This window comes from Taudactylus pleione, unplaced genomic scaffold, assembly GCF_031769625.1.
Source record: "Taudactylus pleione unplaced genomic scaffold, aTauple2 ptg000019l, whole genome shotgun sequence".
Lineage (NCBI taxonomy): Eukaryota > Metazoa > Chordata > Amphibia > Anura > Myobatrachidae > Taudactylus > Taudactylus pleione.
Window position 1 is genome coordinate 9593512 of NW_028284421.1, and position 15632 is coordinate 9609143.

General features: G+C 41.7%; 1 protein-coding gene across 1 annotated transcript in view; it reads right to left on the reverse strand.

The window, feature by feature from the left end:
- Nucleotides 1-15632, reverse strand: part of THSD4 (thrombospondin type 1 domain containing 4) — an 898709-nt gene that overhangs the window by 107871 nt on the left and 775206 nt on the right. Inside the window, exon 8 of the mRNA XM_088445395.1 lies at nt 9570-9774. Within this exon, the coding sequence (XP_088301521.1) occupies nt 9570-9774 (205 nt within the window). The remainder of the gene's footprint in view (nt 1-9569; nt 9775-15632) is intronic.

The window sequence follows — 15632 nt, forward strand, 5'->3', positions numbered from 1 at the left end:
CACCCCTGTTTACAGCACCACACACTTTGCATCTTAGCTGTACCAAAGCACTAATCCTGCGCACCTAGTACTCTACAGTATTTACAAAGTAAGATGCAAAAAAGTAGCAATGTTGAAGAAAAAGTACACAAGGCAGTTCTGATACGAGTGACCCTCCCCATGCATCATTATGCTTAATTATAAACTTTATTCCAATTCCTTTGTGACAAAGAAACTATTACATTATTTGCAAACTAAGACGCATGATTAAGGAAAAGTAGCTGTTGACGACGCAACACAGATATCCTACCAGACATCTTGCGTCATATGCAGCGGGTCAGGTAGCTCCAGCGATGTGTTCTGGGTCCATCTCCAGCGGTCATCGGATGAAGACTTCTGGCGGATCTACTTGCGTGATGAATATGCATAACCACTAACCCTCCCCTAGTGCCTAACCCTAACGTTCTCTCCCCTGGCATAACCCTAACTTTTGCTCCCTTAAACTCTCCTGCCAGTGCATTTCACATGTCAACATTCTGCACATGCTGACGTGCTCAATGTCAACATCATAACTGTCTGCATTATAAATCTCAACATTTTGTCCACTCCACCTGTAGTCTATGCATATGTATATATAGGCTATTACATACTGTATAACACAGATAAAGAGAGAGGTCAGCAATAAGATACATATAACAGGGGGAGTCATCCACAAGGCACATGTGATAAAATGGATGTATATATGACATATAGTTTAGACAGGTGTGCATATAGCCTAAAACTGAATCGGCAACCCGATGGATCGAAATCTCGACTGCAGCAGGTAAGTACCCTAACCCTCTCCCTACCCTAACCATAACCCTCCCTTAGTGGTGCCCAACCATAACCTACCCCCTTAGTGCCTAACCATAACCTCTCCCCATTAGTGCCTAAACCTAACCCCCCTCCCCGCACTCTAAACCTAACCCTCCAGGGGGGTGCCGAACCCTAACCCCCCCAGTGGTGTCTAACCCCCTCCCTTTCCCAACCCTAACCCTCCTGGGGGGTGCCTAACCCGAAGTCCCCTCAGGCGTCCCTAAACCTACCCCGCCCACGCGTGGCTAAACACTAAGACACCCGGCTTACCTTCGTTCGGTATGCTGGGTGTCGGGATTTTGTAGTGGGGCTAAAAATAGGCGTCGGGATTTCGACATCTATCTTTAGTCCGATGTCAGTGTCAGGATATCGTCGGGCAGGATAGAGCCCGCCGGCATCCTGACTACATCTCAGCTAAAACATACTGTATATAAAGAAGTATGTCAGTAGCAGATTATAGAATATATCAGCACAATGCAGGAAAGAGGTGAAAGGAAGAGCATGATGGGAGATAAATGGAGAGAGAAGGAAGAAAGATTGACAGCAGGTGGGGGAGAGAGATGGGTACAAAAGAAGGCAAGAGAGATGAGAAGAAGAGGCAAAGAGACAGATGGGCGGAAAAGGGGGTGACAGGGAGAGACATATGGGAGAAAGGGGGATGGGGAGAAATATGGAAGGGAGAGGGGAGTGAAGTGGATAGATCCCCTTCAGTTTCTGTATTCTGACGTCATCAATTACTGTCCAACATCATTCCCTACCATCCACGTGGGCATAGAGGGGGAATATAATCTTGTGGCAAGCAAAGCAAGCCACCGTGCCCGAAGGGTGGCGAGCGAAGTGACACCCGTAAGGGGACAAGTTTCATTTTTTGGTGGACTGTATGTGCAGGAAACTGCACTTCCGCCCTCACTGACGTCACTTCCAGGTACAGAAAAGGGGAACTATATATACCTTTCCGAGAGGGGAAGAGAGATAGGAGGAAAAAGGGGAGACAGCAATGGAAGGAAGGGGAGGGGTAGAGAGGGGAGAAAGATGTGTATATATGTACCTCAAGAAGTAGTCCTAGGGTTCTATGGGCATTGTCTAAACACAGTGAGTGCTCTGGTTTACTCCTACAGACAAAAAATTATACAGCAGTGCTAGATTAACGGCCCTAACCGCAATTATGATAGCCTGATTGTATTCTCTCCATAGGCTGCAAGCAGAAATCACACACCCCAAAGCAGCTGGGAGCTGTTATAGCAGAGCATTCAATCTGCCCCAAACTCTCTTATGACTAAATTGGCCATAGTGAGTGTGTATGTTCCTGCGGTGGGAAATTTAACTGTAAAAATTATGGAGGTGTCTGAATGAGGCACTCAAATTGTACAGCACAGTGGAATATGTGGGTACTATATTATCAGCAAAGAATAATAATAAAAAAAAAAGTGTATGCTTTCACATTTCTAAAGCTGAATCTTGGCGTTCTACATACAATTTTAGGGTATGCTGCATTTTAGTTTATTATCTTAGTTCAGTTAGCACTAATAGGTTATACCTCAGTTTGGGGACATGTATATAATTCAGATACTTAATATAACTAGTTTTGAGTTTTTAGAAAACTTTTCCCGTGATCTTTTCGCCTCTGAGATCTCAGTCATCTCATGGTAATGGTCCCCCCATTATTTCTGCACAGGTGACCTCTGCCATGTATCCACTTATCTGACATCTGCTTAAAACTGAGAAAGCAGAAGGGTCATAAGATTCCTCTTTGATGGTCTGTATTCACAGTGAGAATCAAGATCAAGAGCGTTATGGCCCTTCTGCTCCACATCTCAGCAATTTACTTTGTCACATAACTACCTGTGTTATCTGAGATTTCCTCATTGTATCTAGTCTGAATGTGGGCTATTGTGGTGGTTGGCGCATCCACATACTACTTCAGCAGTGAAATGATACGCTCATTTTGTTCTCACCCATTTTCTTATGCATAGATTTAAATGAAGTCAGACTAATGTTCACTCACATTTCTTCTCTCTTATCCATTGCTTAAGTCTTTGTTCATCCTCCATCTTATATCTCTTAGCCACTTTTTCTCTATTATTTGTCTGCATTCTGATCTGTGCATACGAGTGACTGCATTTTTCTCTATCCATGGACCATGCTGAAGCAGCAAGAATTCTTCAAAAGCCAACAGATTCATAATATATGCTCTTTGTATTAACACACTCATTACCTGCTATGGTCTGATAAAGCATTTAATCAACTGCACACTGCCTGTGACACAGTCCTACAATGTAAACTCTGACACAGTTAAAGTATCTCGAAAATTATTTAAAAAAATATGTAAATACAATAAAATAAAAAAACAACTACACCATAACAGGTTGGTTGTTACCATTATCACTGACTACCAAACAATTTAGTTTTCTAAAATAAAATTCAGTGTATATTATATATATATATACATATATATATTTAAAATATAATGGTGTCTACTAGTGCAGTAACCTATGAAATCACCAATATGTGCAGAAATGTAAATGTAGTAGTCTCAAACCAGTTGAATAGCATGATAAAGCTAATCTGAAATCTCAGATAACTCCAATTCTTCTTTAATAAGGCTCATAAGACTAAAAACATGAAGAAAATATTAGTGTACTTCTATTTAGGCAAAAACAAATGAGGGAATCACATGTCCGATTTGTACATAAAAATATGGCTCATCTGATTATAAGCTTTGCTGTTTTTAGTTTTTCATATATACGGTATATAATATATATATATATATATATATATATATTCCCCAATTCACCTGTCCTCCTGTTGATTCGGGATAATCTCTTGAACCACTGGACAGATTTTGATGGGGTTTTAACTATACTATTCTATACAGCATTGGCCGTGGAAGGTATAGGTTTATGATCCATTTATCTGTGACAAAAGGGAGCCAGGCAGTGAAGCAAAGTCACAGAAAAAAAAATCTTGCACCAAGCTGCTGTATAGGAGCTGCCCAGGGTGCTGAAACAGCAAGAGACAGTGAGAGCCAATCAGAGATAGCAAAATGCTCTGTTGCTTAGCAGCAGCCAAGAGAGGGGACGGAGTCAAAGACTGAGCAGGGTCACATCTGAGGCAGAGAGTTAGAGGCAGCCTCCAACATACCCATTAAGATGCCCTGATGCAGACACTGTAGCCAGGAATGATTCAGGGGAAGCATAGCTACAGGAATTGGACCATCAAATTGTAAAAACACTACCATTGGAACAAAAACAGTGATGGTAAGTAACCATTGTATTCCTATCCATCCCTAGACTGAATCTGCAGATGAACTCCAGCCACCACTCCTCCACCGTGAAGTTCTCTCTCTCCAGTGTGATGTTCTCCCTCAGCCACATGCCTTTGGTGAACAGGAGCCACCTCCCATGGAAGTTAGAGCTGTTCTCTGACAAGGGCACCATGGTGAGAAAGCTCAACAAGAAGCCCATGAAATACAGGGTACATTGTGCAAATATAACATTGCTCATCGCTATGTTCGGCAGCTGGGGAGGGGTACGTATGGAGGCTGTGGAAATATGCCCTGGTGCCCCAGCCCCAGGGACATACAAATCTCTCTTACATGATCCTCCTGCCCTTCTCAGCACACCAGTGGCCGCATCTCAGCTAGTTTCAGGGCAACAGCAAGGGGGGTTGTGGTGACACTGGTGAGATGCAGGGGGCAAGAGTGAAAAGCAGGCGGTTGTGGTGACATGCAGGGAATTGTGGTGATATGGTGAAGGTTGTTATGAGATGCAGGTGGCTTTGGCAAGATGGAATTGCTCCCGGGGCGGGTCGCTAGTATAGATAGATTGATATTATTGTAACAGACACTTCAATTCTATTACAAATATTTGCATTGGTGCCTTCCATAATTACCATTCCACAGTTGGCAACAAAATCCAATTTAATTTTCTTCATACAATTTTTAATTATTTGCTTAGTTTATTTTATGCCTCTGGTGTAAAGGAGTGTGCTAGAGAGGATCACAATGGCCCCTAGAGAGGTCCTAGATAAAACGTAGCCTCCTCACATGGTGATGTTCAGCGCTGAAACTTTCAGAGAGTTCACCATTTCATGTTTCTAGGTCCAGGGGTTCGGGCTGGGAGTTGATGAGTCAGTCAGGTAATTTGTTTATATATATATATATATATATATATATATATATATAATGACCCACATTAGCTGCTGCATGTTGAGAAGAGGGAAATGGGGTAAAGTATTTGTCTGTTTCTAGTGAGTGCCGGACTTATGCTGGTTTATATATAGACATATTATATATATATATATATATATATATATATATATATATATAATAAGTGAAATAAAGGAGCGCCTACTAGTGCTCAAAAAGATAATGAAAACAAGTGAAAAAAAGTGAACCGTAATATATCCACTACTTATCTGAAAGGATGTTGCTTCGGTCAAATGACCAATGAAAGAGATATGAAAAAGAAAAAACAAGAAAACAACATAGTGTGTACCATCCTATACTGTGTATAGCTTCATAGTCAATAATCGGCTAGACCCTTTTGGGGTTCATTCCCAATTACCTAGAAAACTGTTTCAAGGCGTATTGCAGGGTCAAAGACAGGTTATATTTAAAAAATCATTTAATTGACACAGTATCCAAAAAATGGTAAAAAAACACACGTACAAGACATAAAAATATTCAATGCTTATCTGTCCATATATGATGGGTTGGTGAACAGCAAAATTCCAACGCGTTTCATCCTTTTATGACTTCATCAAGGGGAGTGTCACATATGTTTATTTATATTTTGTATACTTTTTGTTGTGTTACTTCAAGTATTGTTGTGTTGTGTTAAATTTAAGTATCACGTTGTAACCTAGTGCGCCTGTTTATCTCCTACACATATATATATATATATATATTAGGGGTGAGCGGGTTCGGATTTCTGAAATCCGAACCCCCCCCGAGCCGAGGCAGATCCGAGTCAGGCTCGACTTTTCCCGCCTGACTCGGATCTGAAATCGAGGCAAAACGTCATCATCCCGCCTTCCGAGTCTCGCGGGTTTTGGATCCTATATAAGGTACCCGCGTCGGCGCCATTTTCTCACTCGGCTGTGGACAGTGAAGAGGGAGGGTGGGAGTTAGGGCTGGCTGGGCTGTGTAGTGTAGTGTAGTGCAGAGTAGTGTTGTGCTGTGCTGTGCTGCTGTTGTCCACTACTTCAAAGTCCATAGGGGCTGGCTGTGTTGTGCTGTGCTGCTGTTGTTAATAGGGGCTGTGTCCACTACTTCAAAGTCCATAGGGGCTGGCTGGACTGTGTTGTGCAGTCAGTTCTCCATAGGGGCTGTGTCCACTCCAAAGTCCTGTGCAGTGTCCCAGTCCTAAAGGGGTGCTGTAGTGTTGTCCAGGGGGTGCTCTGTCCATCAGGGGTGCTTCCCCCAAGTGCTAAAAAAATAATATTTTTTGTTTGTTTGTGAATTGTGTGCGCAGTAGCCGCACGTGCATCAACAAAGTAGTGCCAAGCGTGCGCCTGTGTCATAAGTAAAGGGCCGGCTGGCTTGACCGTTAAAGGGTGCTGTAACTCCCAAAGTACACTCCAGTCCAAACCAAAAAAAAAATTATTTTCTGTGTTTGTGAATTGTGTGCGCAGTAGCCGCATGTGCATCAACAAAGTAGTGCCAAGCGTGCGCCTGTGTCATAAGTAAAGGGCCGGCTGGCTTGACCGTTAAAGGGTGCTGTAACCCCCAAAGTACACTCCAGTCCAAACCAAAAAAAAAATTATTTTCTGTGTTTGTGAATTGTGTGCGCAGTAGCCGCACGTGCATCAACAAAGTAGTGCCAAGCGTGCGCCTGTGTCATAAGTAAAGGGCCAGCTGGCTTGACCGTTAAAGGGTGCTGTAACCCCCAAAGTACACTCCACACCAAATAACAAAATATTTTTTCTGTGTTTGTGAATTGTGTGCGCAGTAGCCGCACGTGCATCAACAAAGTTGTGCCAAGCGTGCGCCTGTGTCATAAGTAAAGGGCCGGCTGGCTTGACCGTTAAAGGGTGCTGTAACCCCCAAAGTACACTCCAGTCCAAACCAAAAAAAAAATTATTTTCTGTGTTTGTGAATTGTGTGCGCAGTAGCCGCACGTGCATCAACAAAGTAGTGCCAAGCGTGCGCCTGTGTCATAAGTAAAGGGCCGGCTGGCTTGACCGTTAAAGGGTGCTGTAACCCCCAAAGTACACTCCAGTCCAAACCAAAAAAAAATATATTTTCTGTGTTTGTGACTTGTGTGCACTGTGGCTGCACGTGCATCAACAAAGGAGCAGCGCCAAGCGTGCGCCTGTGTCCCATAAGTAAAGAGCCGGCTGGCTCATTTCTTAAAGGGTGGTGTAACCCACAAAGTGCACTACTCTCCAGCAAAAATAAAAAAATATTTTCTGTGTTTGTGTGCTCTTTAGCCGCACGTATATATCAATATAACATAAATGGAGGACCAAAGTTTCTCCGATAAAAATAAAATAGGGAAAGATCAAGAACCACTTCCTCCTAGTGCTGTTGCTGCTGCTGGGAGTTGTTCATCATCCCAGAGAGGAAGTAGGAACATCACTACTTTTACTAAACAATTGACCCTCCAACAGTCCCTAGCGATGAGGATGAAGTACGACAGCAATCATCCTGAAGCAAAACGTATAACTGAGGCCTTGACTGCTATGTTGGTGTTAGACGTGTGTCCGGTATCCACCATTAGTGCAGTGGGATTTAGACAATTGATGGAGGTAGTGTGTCCCCGGTTCCAAATCCCGTCTAGATTCCACCTGCATCCTCAAAGCAGCAGCGACAAGCGTGCGTCTGTCTGTTAAAGGGTGGTGACACCCTCAAAGTGTGCTACACAAACAATAAAAATATTGTTCTTTTTTTTCTGTCTTTGTGAAATGTGTGGGCTGTAGCCGCACCTGCATCCTTAAAGCAGCAGCGACAAGCGTGCGTCTGTCTGTTAAAGGGTGGTGACACCCTCAAAGTGTGCTACACAAACAATAAAAATATTGTTCTTTTTTCTTCTGTCTTTGTGAAATGTGTGGGCTGTAGCCGCACCTGCATCCTTAAAGCAGCAGCGACAAGCGTGCGTCTGTCTGTTAAAGGGTGGTGACACCCTCAAAGTGTGCTACACAAACAATAAAAATATTGTTCTTTTTTTTTCTGTCTTTGTGAATTGTGTGGGCTGTAGCCGCACTTGCATCCTCAAAGCAGCAGCGACAAGCGTGCGTCTGTCTGTTAAAGGATTACATCGGTGACAGCATCCAAGTAGGCATGTCAGACAGTCCGTACCTGTACTGGCAGGAAAAAGAAGCAATTTGGAGGTCCCTGTACAAACTGGCTCTATTTTACCTGAGTTGCCCCCCCTCCAGTGTGTACTCCGAAAGAGTGTTTAGTGCAGCCGGGAACCTTGTCAGCGAAAGGCGTAGGAGGTTGCTTCCACAAAATGTGGAGAAGATGATGTTCATAAAATGAATTATCAACTCTTCCAGGGAGACCAGCCTCCAGAACGTACAGAGGGACCTGTGGTTGTGGATTCCAGCGGGGACGAATTAATACTCTGTGAGGATGAGGATGTACACAACACTGAAGAGGGTGAGGAATCGGTGGATGAGGAGGATGAGGACGACATCTTGTCTCCGTAGAGCCAGTTTGTGCAGGGACAGATTAATTGCCAGCTTGTTTTGTGGGGGCCCAAACGAACCAATCATTTCAGCCACAGTCGTGTGGCACACCCTGGCGCTGAAATGTTTGGTTTGTTAAAGTGTGCATGTCCTATTTATACAACATAAGGGTGGGTGGGAGAGCCCAAGGACAATTCCATCTTGCACCTTTTTTTTTTCTTTGCATTATGTACTGTTTGGGGTCTAGTTTTTCAAACTGCCATCCTGTCTGCCACTGCAGTGTCACTCCTAGATGGGCCACGTGTTTGTGCCGCCCACTTGTGTCGCTTAGCATAGTCATCCAGCTACCTCGGTGCAACCTTTTGGACATAAAAACACTATTGTGAGGTGTGAGGTGTTCAGAATAGACTGGAAATGAGTGGAAATTAAGGTTATTGAGGTTAATAATAGCATAGGAGCAGAAAAACCCACAAATTCTGTGATTTTAGCTGTTTTTATGCTTTTTTTCAAAAAAATACAGATCCAAAACACAAAACCCAGAACCCAAAACACGGAAGGGTGGTTTTGGCAAAACCAATCCAGATCCAAAACACGAAGAAAGATCCAGATCCAAAACACGAAAAGTGGCCGGTGCACACCCCTAATATATATATAGATCGATCGATTTACATTTATTTTACAGTGCCAACATACTGTGCAGCACTTTACTTTTGGCGCAATACTAAGTATTAACGAAACAAAAAAAGATGCAAAACTAGTAATCAAATAATACTCAGTAATAACAAACCCAAAAAAATGTAAGAACATACCTCCAAACTTTAGTGATCTCAGGCACTGGTGCATCATAGTGGCCGTGACCACTTCCTGGCACATCTGAAATGCTAGGCTGTCACCCAGGTTACCAAAACCCTGTTTTATTGCTGCACACATTGCATAGGAATGGTCCTGCCATCCATTTAGGAATCAGGATGTTTGGGAGGCACGAGTAAGAAGCCTCTGAGTGACATGATGCATATTGGTCCAGTCATATTACAAAAAGGTCAAAGTGGGAATATAGAATAGAAATGCAGAACCTCCTGTAAGTAAAAGGCCATTTAACTTACCTAAGTAGTTGTTGCTTTTTGCCATTTCTGTAACATTGATGTTCGTAGCCCCTTCTGGAATTTCCACAACTTTATGATAGCCAACTTTAGACAATACGTGTTTGAAGACACCTGACACAACTGTACAAGCTGTGTTATCTCCTCCACAGACTCCACATTTGTCAACCACTTTGTCTGATCCCAAAAAGTCATCACAGCCAATAGTCTGCAAAAATATATATATATACATGCAGTCAGAAGAAAGCACTTTATTACTCACAAAATAAGTAGCTCATACCACTATACAGTACATATACATAGATGGGGAGAAAATTACTTATTATGGAAGAATCTTATATGTGGCACAATAATCTTGAGACAAGTTTGGAATAAATCATTACATCACCAGATAACATTACATATGGAATAGATAATGTTATCCCGCGGCAACAGGAAAATACTTGCACATTTGCAACATTTTTTACTTGCAATGTTTGCTCATTTTAGCAAAAGGTAAATTGCCTATTGCCGTGTAGACCAGTTGTATTATCTGCTGCCAGTGATAACCACGGTGGAAGAAATATTCTGGCATGGGGAAGCCAATTTTAACAGGTATAGCAACAGTACTGCCACAATACCTATTCTGATATTGTTATCGCAATGAAACTTGTTATAAATTTAGTAATATTTTTAAATATTATTTTCACTATTAGAATAAAATAACTTGATTTGAAACTTTTTTTTCTGTTTCATCTCTTTCATTTAAGCCCAAATATTTCAGTAAGTCAGCTCACATATGTTCAAGCATTGACCTGGTAAACTAGTAAATTAACCTCTCCGAGTTGATATCGCAGGGGCAATTGAGTATCCCCAAAATATTCTAAAAGGTGTGGAAAAAATACAAATTTATTTTCATTACCACGGTAAGTGGTGAGGCACACAAAATAAAAATCAGACCCGTGGGGGGTCGCTCAATGACATAAGCCCCTTAGGTACCTGATGCATCTTTTTTTTTAATTAGTGAAGGTAGAATCTTATATGGATTTACTGTATTTGGCATCTTAAAGAAATCATTGGTTGTTTTTCAATAAACTTACACTGCAGTGCTATTCATGTTTACAGTTTTTGGTTATATTTAGTAAAAGTGCCAAGAATTCCTATTAATTTGGCCCTGCCAGTGCCCCTTGGTAAGTTTGTCTGATTATATATTATTGATAGAAAATCTCCATCACTTATTATACAATAATAACTTTATGGAACAGAGAATGCATATTACCCCTCAATCTCTACACCAGCTATATTTGTAAAAATTGATCAGTCTGGGGATGTGGTTCGAAAAATCAGGGTCTGGCCAATTAGTGCTTTGTTTTATTACCCATGGAGTATGAACAAATATGATACAGGTTGAGTCTCCCATATTCAAAATTCTTGGGACCATATGTATTTTGGATATTGGATTTTTCCATATTTTGGAATATTTGCACAACATAATGTGATGTCTAGGGGATGGGACCCAAGTCTTAATACAGAATACATATATGTTATATATATATATATATATATATATACACTAATAATAATTTTATGCTTCAAACAAAGTTTGTGCACATACGTAAAGTTAATGTTTCATATACACCTTATACACACAACCTGAATGTAATTTTAAACAATAAACTTTTATAATTTTGTGCCTTAAACAACCTAATAATAATAAACAAGGTTTGTGTACATTGAACCAACAAAAAAGCAAAGGTGTCACTATCTCTGTCGTGTTCAAAATATTCTGTATTTGGGAATATTTCGTATTTCGGAATATTCGGATATAGGAGACTCAACCTGTAGTACGATTAGGAAAATTATTGGTTGTTTTGGGGTTGTGTTAAAGGGAATAAGGCTTGGTTATCCTATAACAAAGGGGTTTTATATTTATTTACACTTAATTCTATTTAATTAAAGTCCAGGATTCGTTTCTACTACATTTCAGTATTAAGAATAATAATAATAATATTGTAATTATGAGATGTATTCATTGATTTAGCAGCATATTAATTATATAAATCAATATTTCTCATTGGTTCAACATTGTGGAAATGCAACTCCAAATATTTATACGTAAAAGACATGTTCTGATAATCATATGATATCCTCTTTAATTAATTTAGAATTAATGGTATGTTGAACAGGTTACACGTATTTATTCTGCTTTTTTTTTTTTTACATTGATCAAGTTGGTAACAGAAAATGCAGAGATTAGAAGCATGAGAATAGCATATTCACCAGCTGGCTTGCTAGGAATGAATGTAGCTATTGTTCACGATAATGTCAATGATTGTTCGCATAATTTCTTAAGCATCACTAAGGTATTTGCAAAGGTAAATGGACCTAATTACTTGTAGAAAGGATACAGGTTGTGTTCGCAGAAAACATGGTCAGCTTCAAAATTAAGAATGGCCTTGAGAATTCTTTTGTTTAGTGTGTGAAGATAATGCTTAGTTTATAGCAATGATAGCGTACATTCCATAATTTCCTTTCCCCTCAGTGGTATATCAATAAGAATCCTGTGTAATGCTCAAGGCATATGTCACAGCTCTACATGATTTATTTACTGCCCTTGCTTAGTAACTACTGTAACAATGTAAAAAATTTGTGGAGTCCAGGCTTTATTTCCTTGGTTAGCACTGTTGCTAAGATTGGTCAGTTGTCACAAACTATCGGGCAAATAGCACCAATAGCTATGTGCAGTGGTAAATTTCCCTTTAGGCATGTGAGGCACGTGCCTAGGGGCAGCACTTGTAGGGGGTCGGCATTTGGAGGTATGTTACATTACTGTCAGTCTGAAATTACCAGTTTATACTAAATATTTCCACCCTGACCTAATATAGACCATCTTGATTGGTTTATGAATGTGTAGGACATGGGCAGACTTCCCCACAAGCTGCCCTACTTAGTAAATAGGTGTACATATTTAATACTAAATGAAATGTCATAGCTCATGGCAAATTTTATTATTAGGTTATATACTAAACTGACAATCACCAAAATTAGAGCTTATGCTCAAACAATGAAAATAATACAATTGGACAGCGGGGATGGGCATTACTGTTGTGCCTAGGGGCACACTAGCCTTTAAATTCGCCCCTGGCCACATTAGTCTTCAACGGCAGGCATTTTTAGGCAGAAGTATTATTGCAAATTTCAGGAGTTATTCAAGTAAGTTGTAGTACTCATTTATTAGCTGGAAAATATAATTTTACACTGAAGCAGTTCGTATACAGATACAAAGACTCGGATGCACACAGATATACAAATGTCACATATCAAATTAATCAGAAGTCTGCTCGTACGTCCTTGTTGCATCACATTGCAAAAAATATACCCGGTACTAGAAGAGTCTCATGAGACATTCAATAAATAATAAAACCCTCACCACAATTAAAATATACTATGGCAGAACTCATACTTCAAATTTAGAGATAAACAGCAACACCATCTTCCCATTCAATAAATAATAAAGGAATTGGTATGAAATACTGTCGGCCGCATGGCCGGCGGTTCGATTCCCGTCAGCGGCAGCCCGACAGAAGCAGAGTGCGACGCAGCGGAAGCCCGACAGCGCTGGAAATCCCGATCGTGGATAGGTAAGTATCCACTAACCTAACCGAACCCCCCTAACCCTAACCCTCCTTAGGGGTGCCTAACCCTAACTTCCCCCCCAAGTGCCTAACCCTAACCACCCCCTTCCCCGCTGCCTAAACCTAAGTCTCCCGGGGGGCTGCCTAACCCTAAGTCCCCCCCGGGGGTGCCTAACCCTAACCCTCCCTCCCCCTAGCCTAACCCTAACCCTCCCGGGGGGGTGCCTAACCCTAAGTCCCCCCCGGGAGCCCTAAACCTAACCCTCCCCCCCCCGCAGCTGTCTGCTCGCGGCGCCTGGCATCACTACGATCGTGATGCCGGGCACCGGTCTCCCGGCGTCGGGGAAATGCGGGCGTCTACATCTAGACGCCCGGCATTTCACCCTTGCCGGGATAAGACAGTCGGGAAGCCGGCTGCCGGTATTTAGGCAGTCGGCTTCCCGATTGCCTCCCATAAGCTTCCCTATTGCCTCCCATAATAAAACCCTTAACCCCAACTGTATCCATACAATACAGCAGAATTATTCTTCACATTTTTTGCAATAAATATCAAGAGCATTTCCCCAAAGTCATTGAGAAACACAGTAGAGCAATTCCCTTCACCCCATGCTTCTTTTACCATTTGTCACAGTAACACTATTGTGTTTCAATAGGGAAAGACTGGGATCCTTACACTTTAATATAAGCCATCACCAATTCAAATTGCAGCTTTGAGATAAATAAAATGTATGCCTGTTTGTGGAGGAAACCTTAAGTAAATTCACACTGTGCATGCACAGGAAATGGGCGCATTCAAGTAATGGTAATGCAAATAGTACAGATTTTTATAGTAATTACATTTTCTACTGCTTGTAACGGGGCGTTCTCATTCTCACACAGCCAAAGTTCCATAAGGGTAAGTCGGCAAAACTGCAGGCTACGCAGAGTTCAAGGGTAAGTGAATATATGCCTGTTTTGGGGTGTATCTTTTGCACTTAGCAAGGGGTAGGTGCAAGTGTGCATTAATGATGATGACTTAGCACACACATTGCGTAGTCACATCACAAGATGCGCATTACTATTCATATGGCAGAATATATGTATTTTTCTTGCACTTGCTACTTTGGTGCCAAGCTCACCCATTTTACTTGCACCTCGACATCTCGCCAAATGATACATGATTGTTAAGAAATAGAAAAAGTAATTTTGTAATATAATATCATTTTAGTATTAAGACTTTGACCATTAGACCTTTGTTTGCTCCATGCTGGGAATGTTATGTCAGATAATGCTACAGTCCAATGAAAACATGTCACACCCTAGGCCCTATCTCATTACTATCCAAGTTCTACACCTGTGGCTGCCTGTTTGTTTGTTTCTTCACATGAGACAAGTGCGGTATGGGGCATCAGTTAACACCAATATTTACTACAGCTATACAAATGTATTTTTCTACCACATCTTGGGTGGTCCACTGCTTTTATGTTGAACATTGATGACAAAAAAATAAAGATTTAAAAAAAAAAACAAAAGGGACATTTATATGAGGATTTGGTACATGTTCAAATATAATTTGAATATCTACACAGTCTTCATGTTTTACAGTAATACTGCACATGCATTGGCGTATCTATAATGAGTGCAGGGCGTGCGGTTCACACGGGCCCTTGGATTCAGGAGAGCCCACACCCATATTATATTATACTTTCTCTCCGGAGTCCCCCAGAAATCACCTGGAAAATGGTGCTGCTGCCATTTTCCCAGGAATTTGCTCACGCGCAACAGAGAAGTCTATGGGGACACAGAGCGGGAGCCATGTTCCCGGAGACCTGCGCACTTGCAGTAAATTCTAACACAAAGTTTACTGTGCTGCCGGAGAGGAGGGGCCTGCACCGAGGCTGCACATAAGCCACGTCCTCTCTTAAACCGCTGTTATATTTTTATTAGCAGTTTCATATTTTAATCTGCTTTCATATAAACTTTAGAAATGAAAGATAGCTATGCATGATTCAGCTTATGGTATCTGAACTCTCTGTTCCTTGTCAGATGTGCTTTGAATCAGGGGCAGGACTCATCAGAGGACATACTGTACAACTCAAAGGGTGGAATCCAGTAGGGTAATTTCTAGTTGCTGGCTCAGATGCATTATAAAATGGCTGGGGATTTACCTACCCTGCTTCAGCGGAATTGGTATGTTAGAGTGCCGGACCTTAGCCCGGAGGATGAAATACTTACGCCTGGAAGCCGACAGATGGAGATCCCAACAGGGTAAGTATTAACCCGATCCCTACCCCTCTCCCCCTACTAACCCTAACCCTCATTTAGTAGTGCCTAAGCCAAACCTCCCCCCAGGGGTGCATAAACCTAACCTCCTTTCCCCGCACCCTAAACCTAACCCTCCCAGGGTGGTGCTTAATGCTAACCTTCCCCCGGGGGTGCCTGACGCTAACCCCCCCTTCCCCTAGCCTAACCC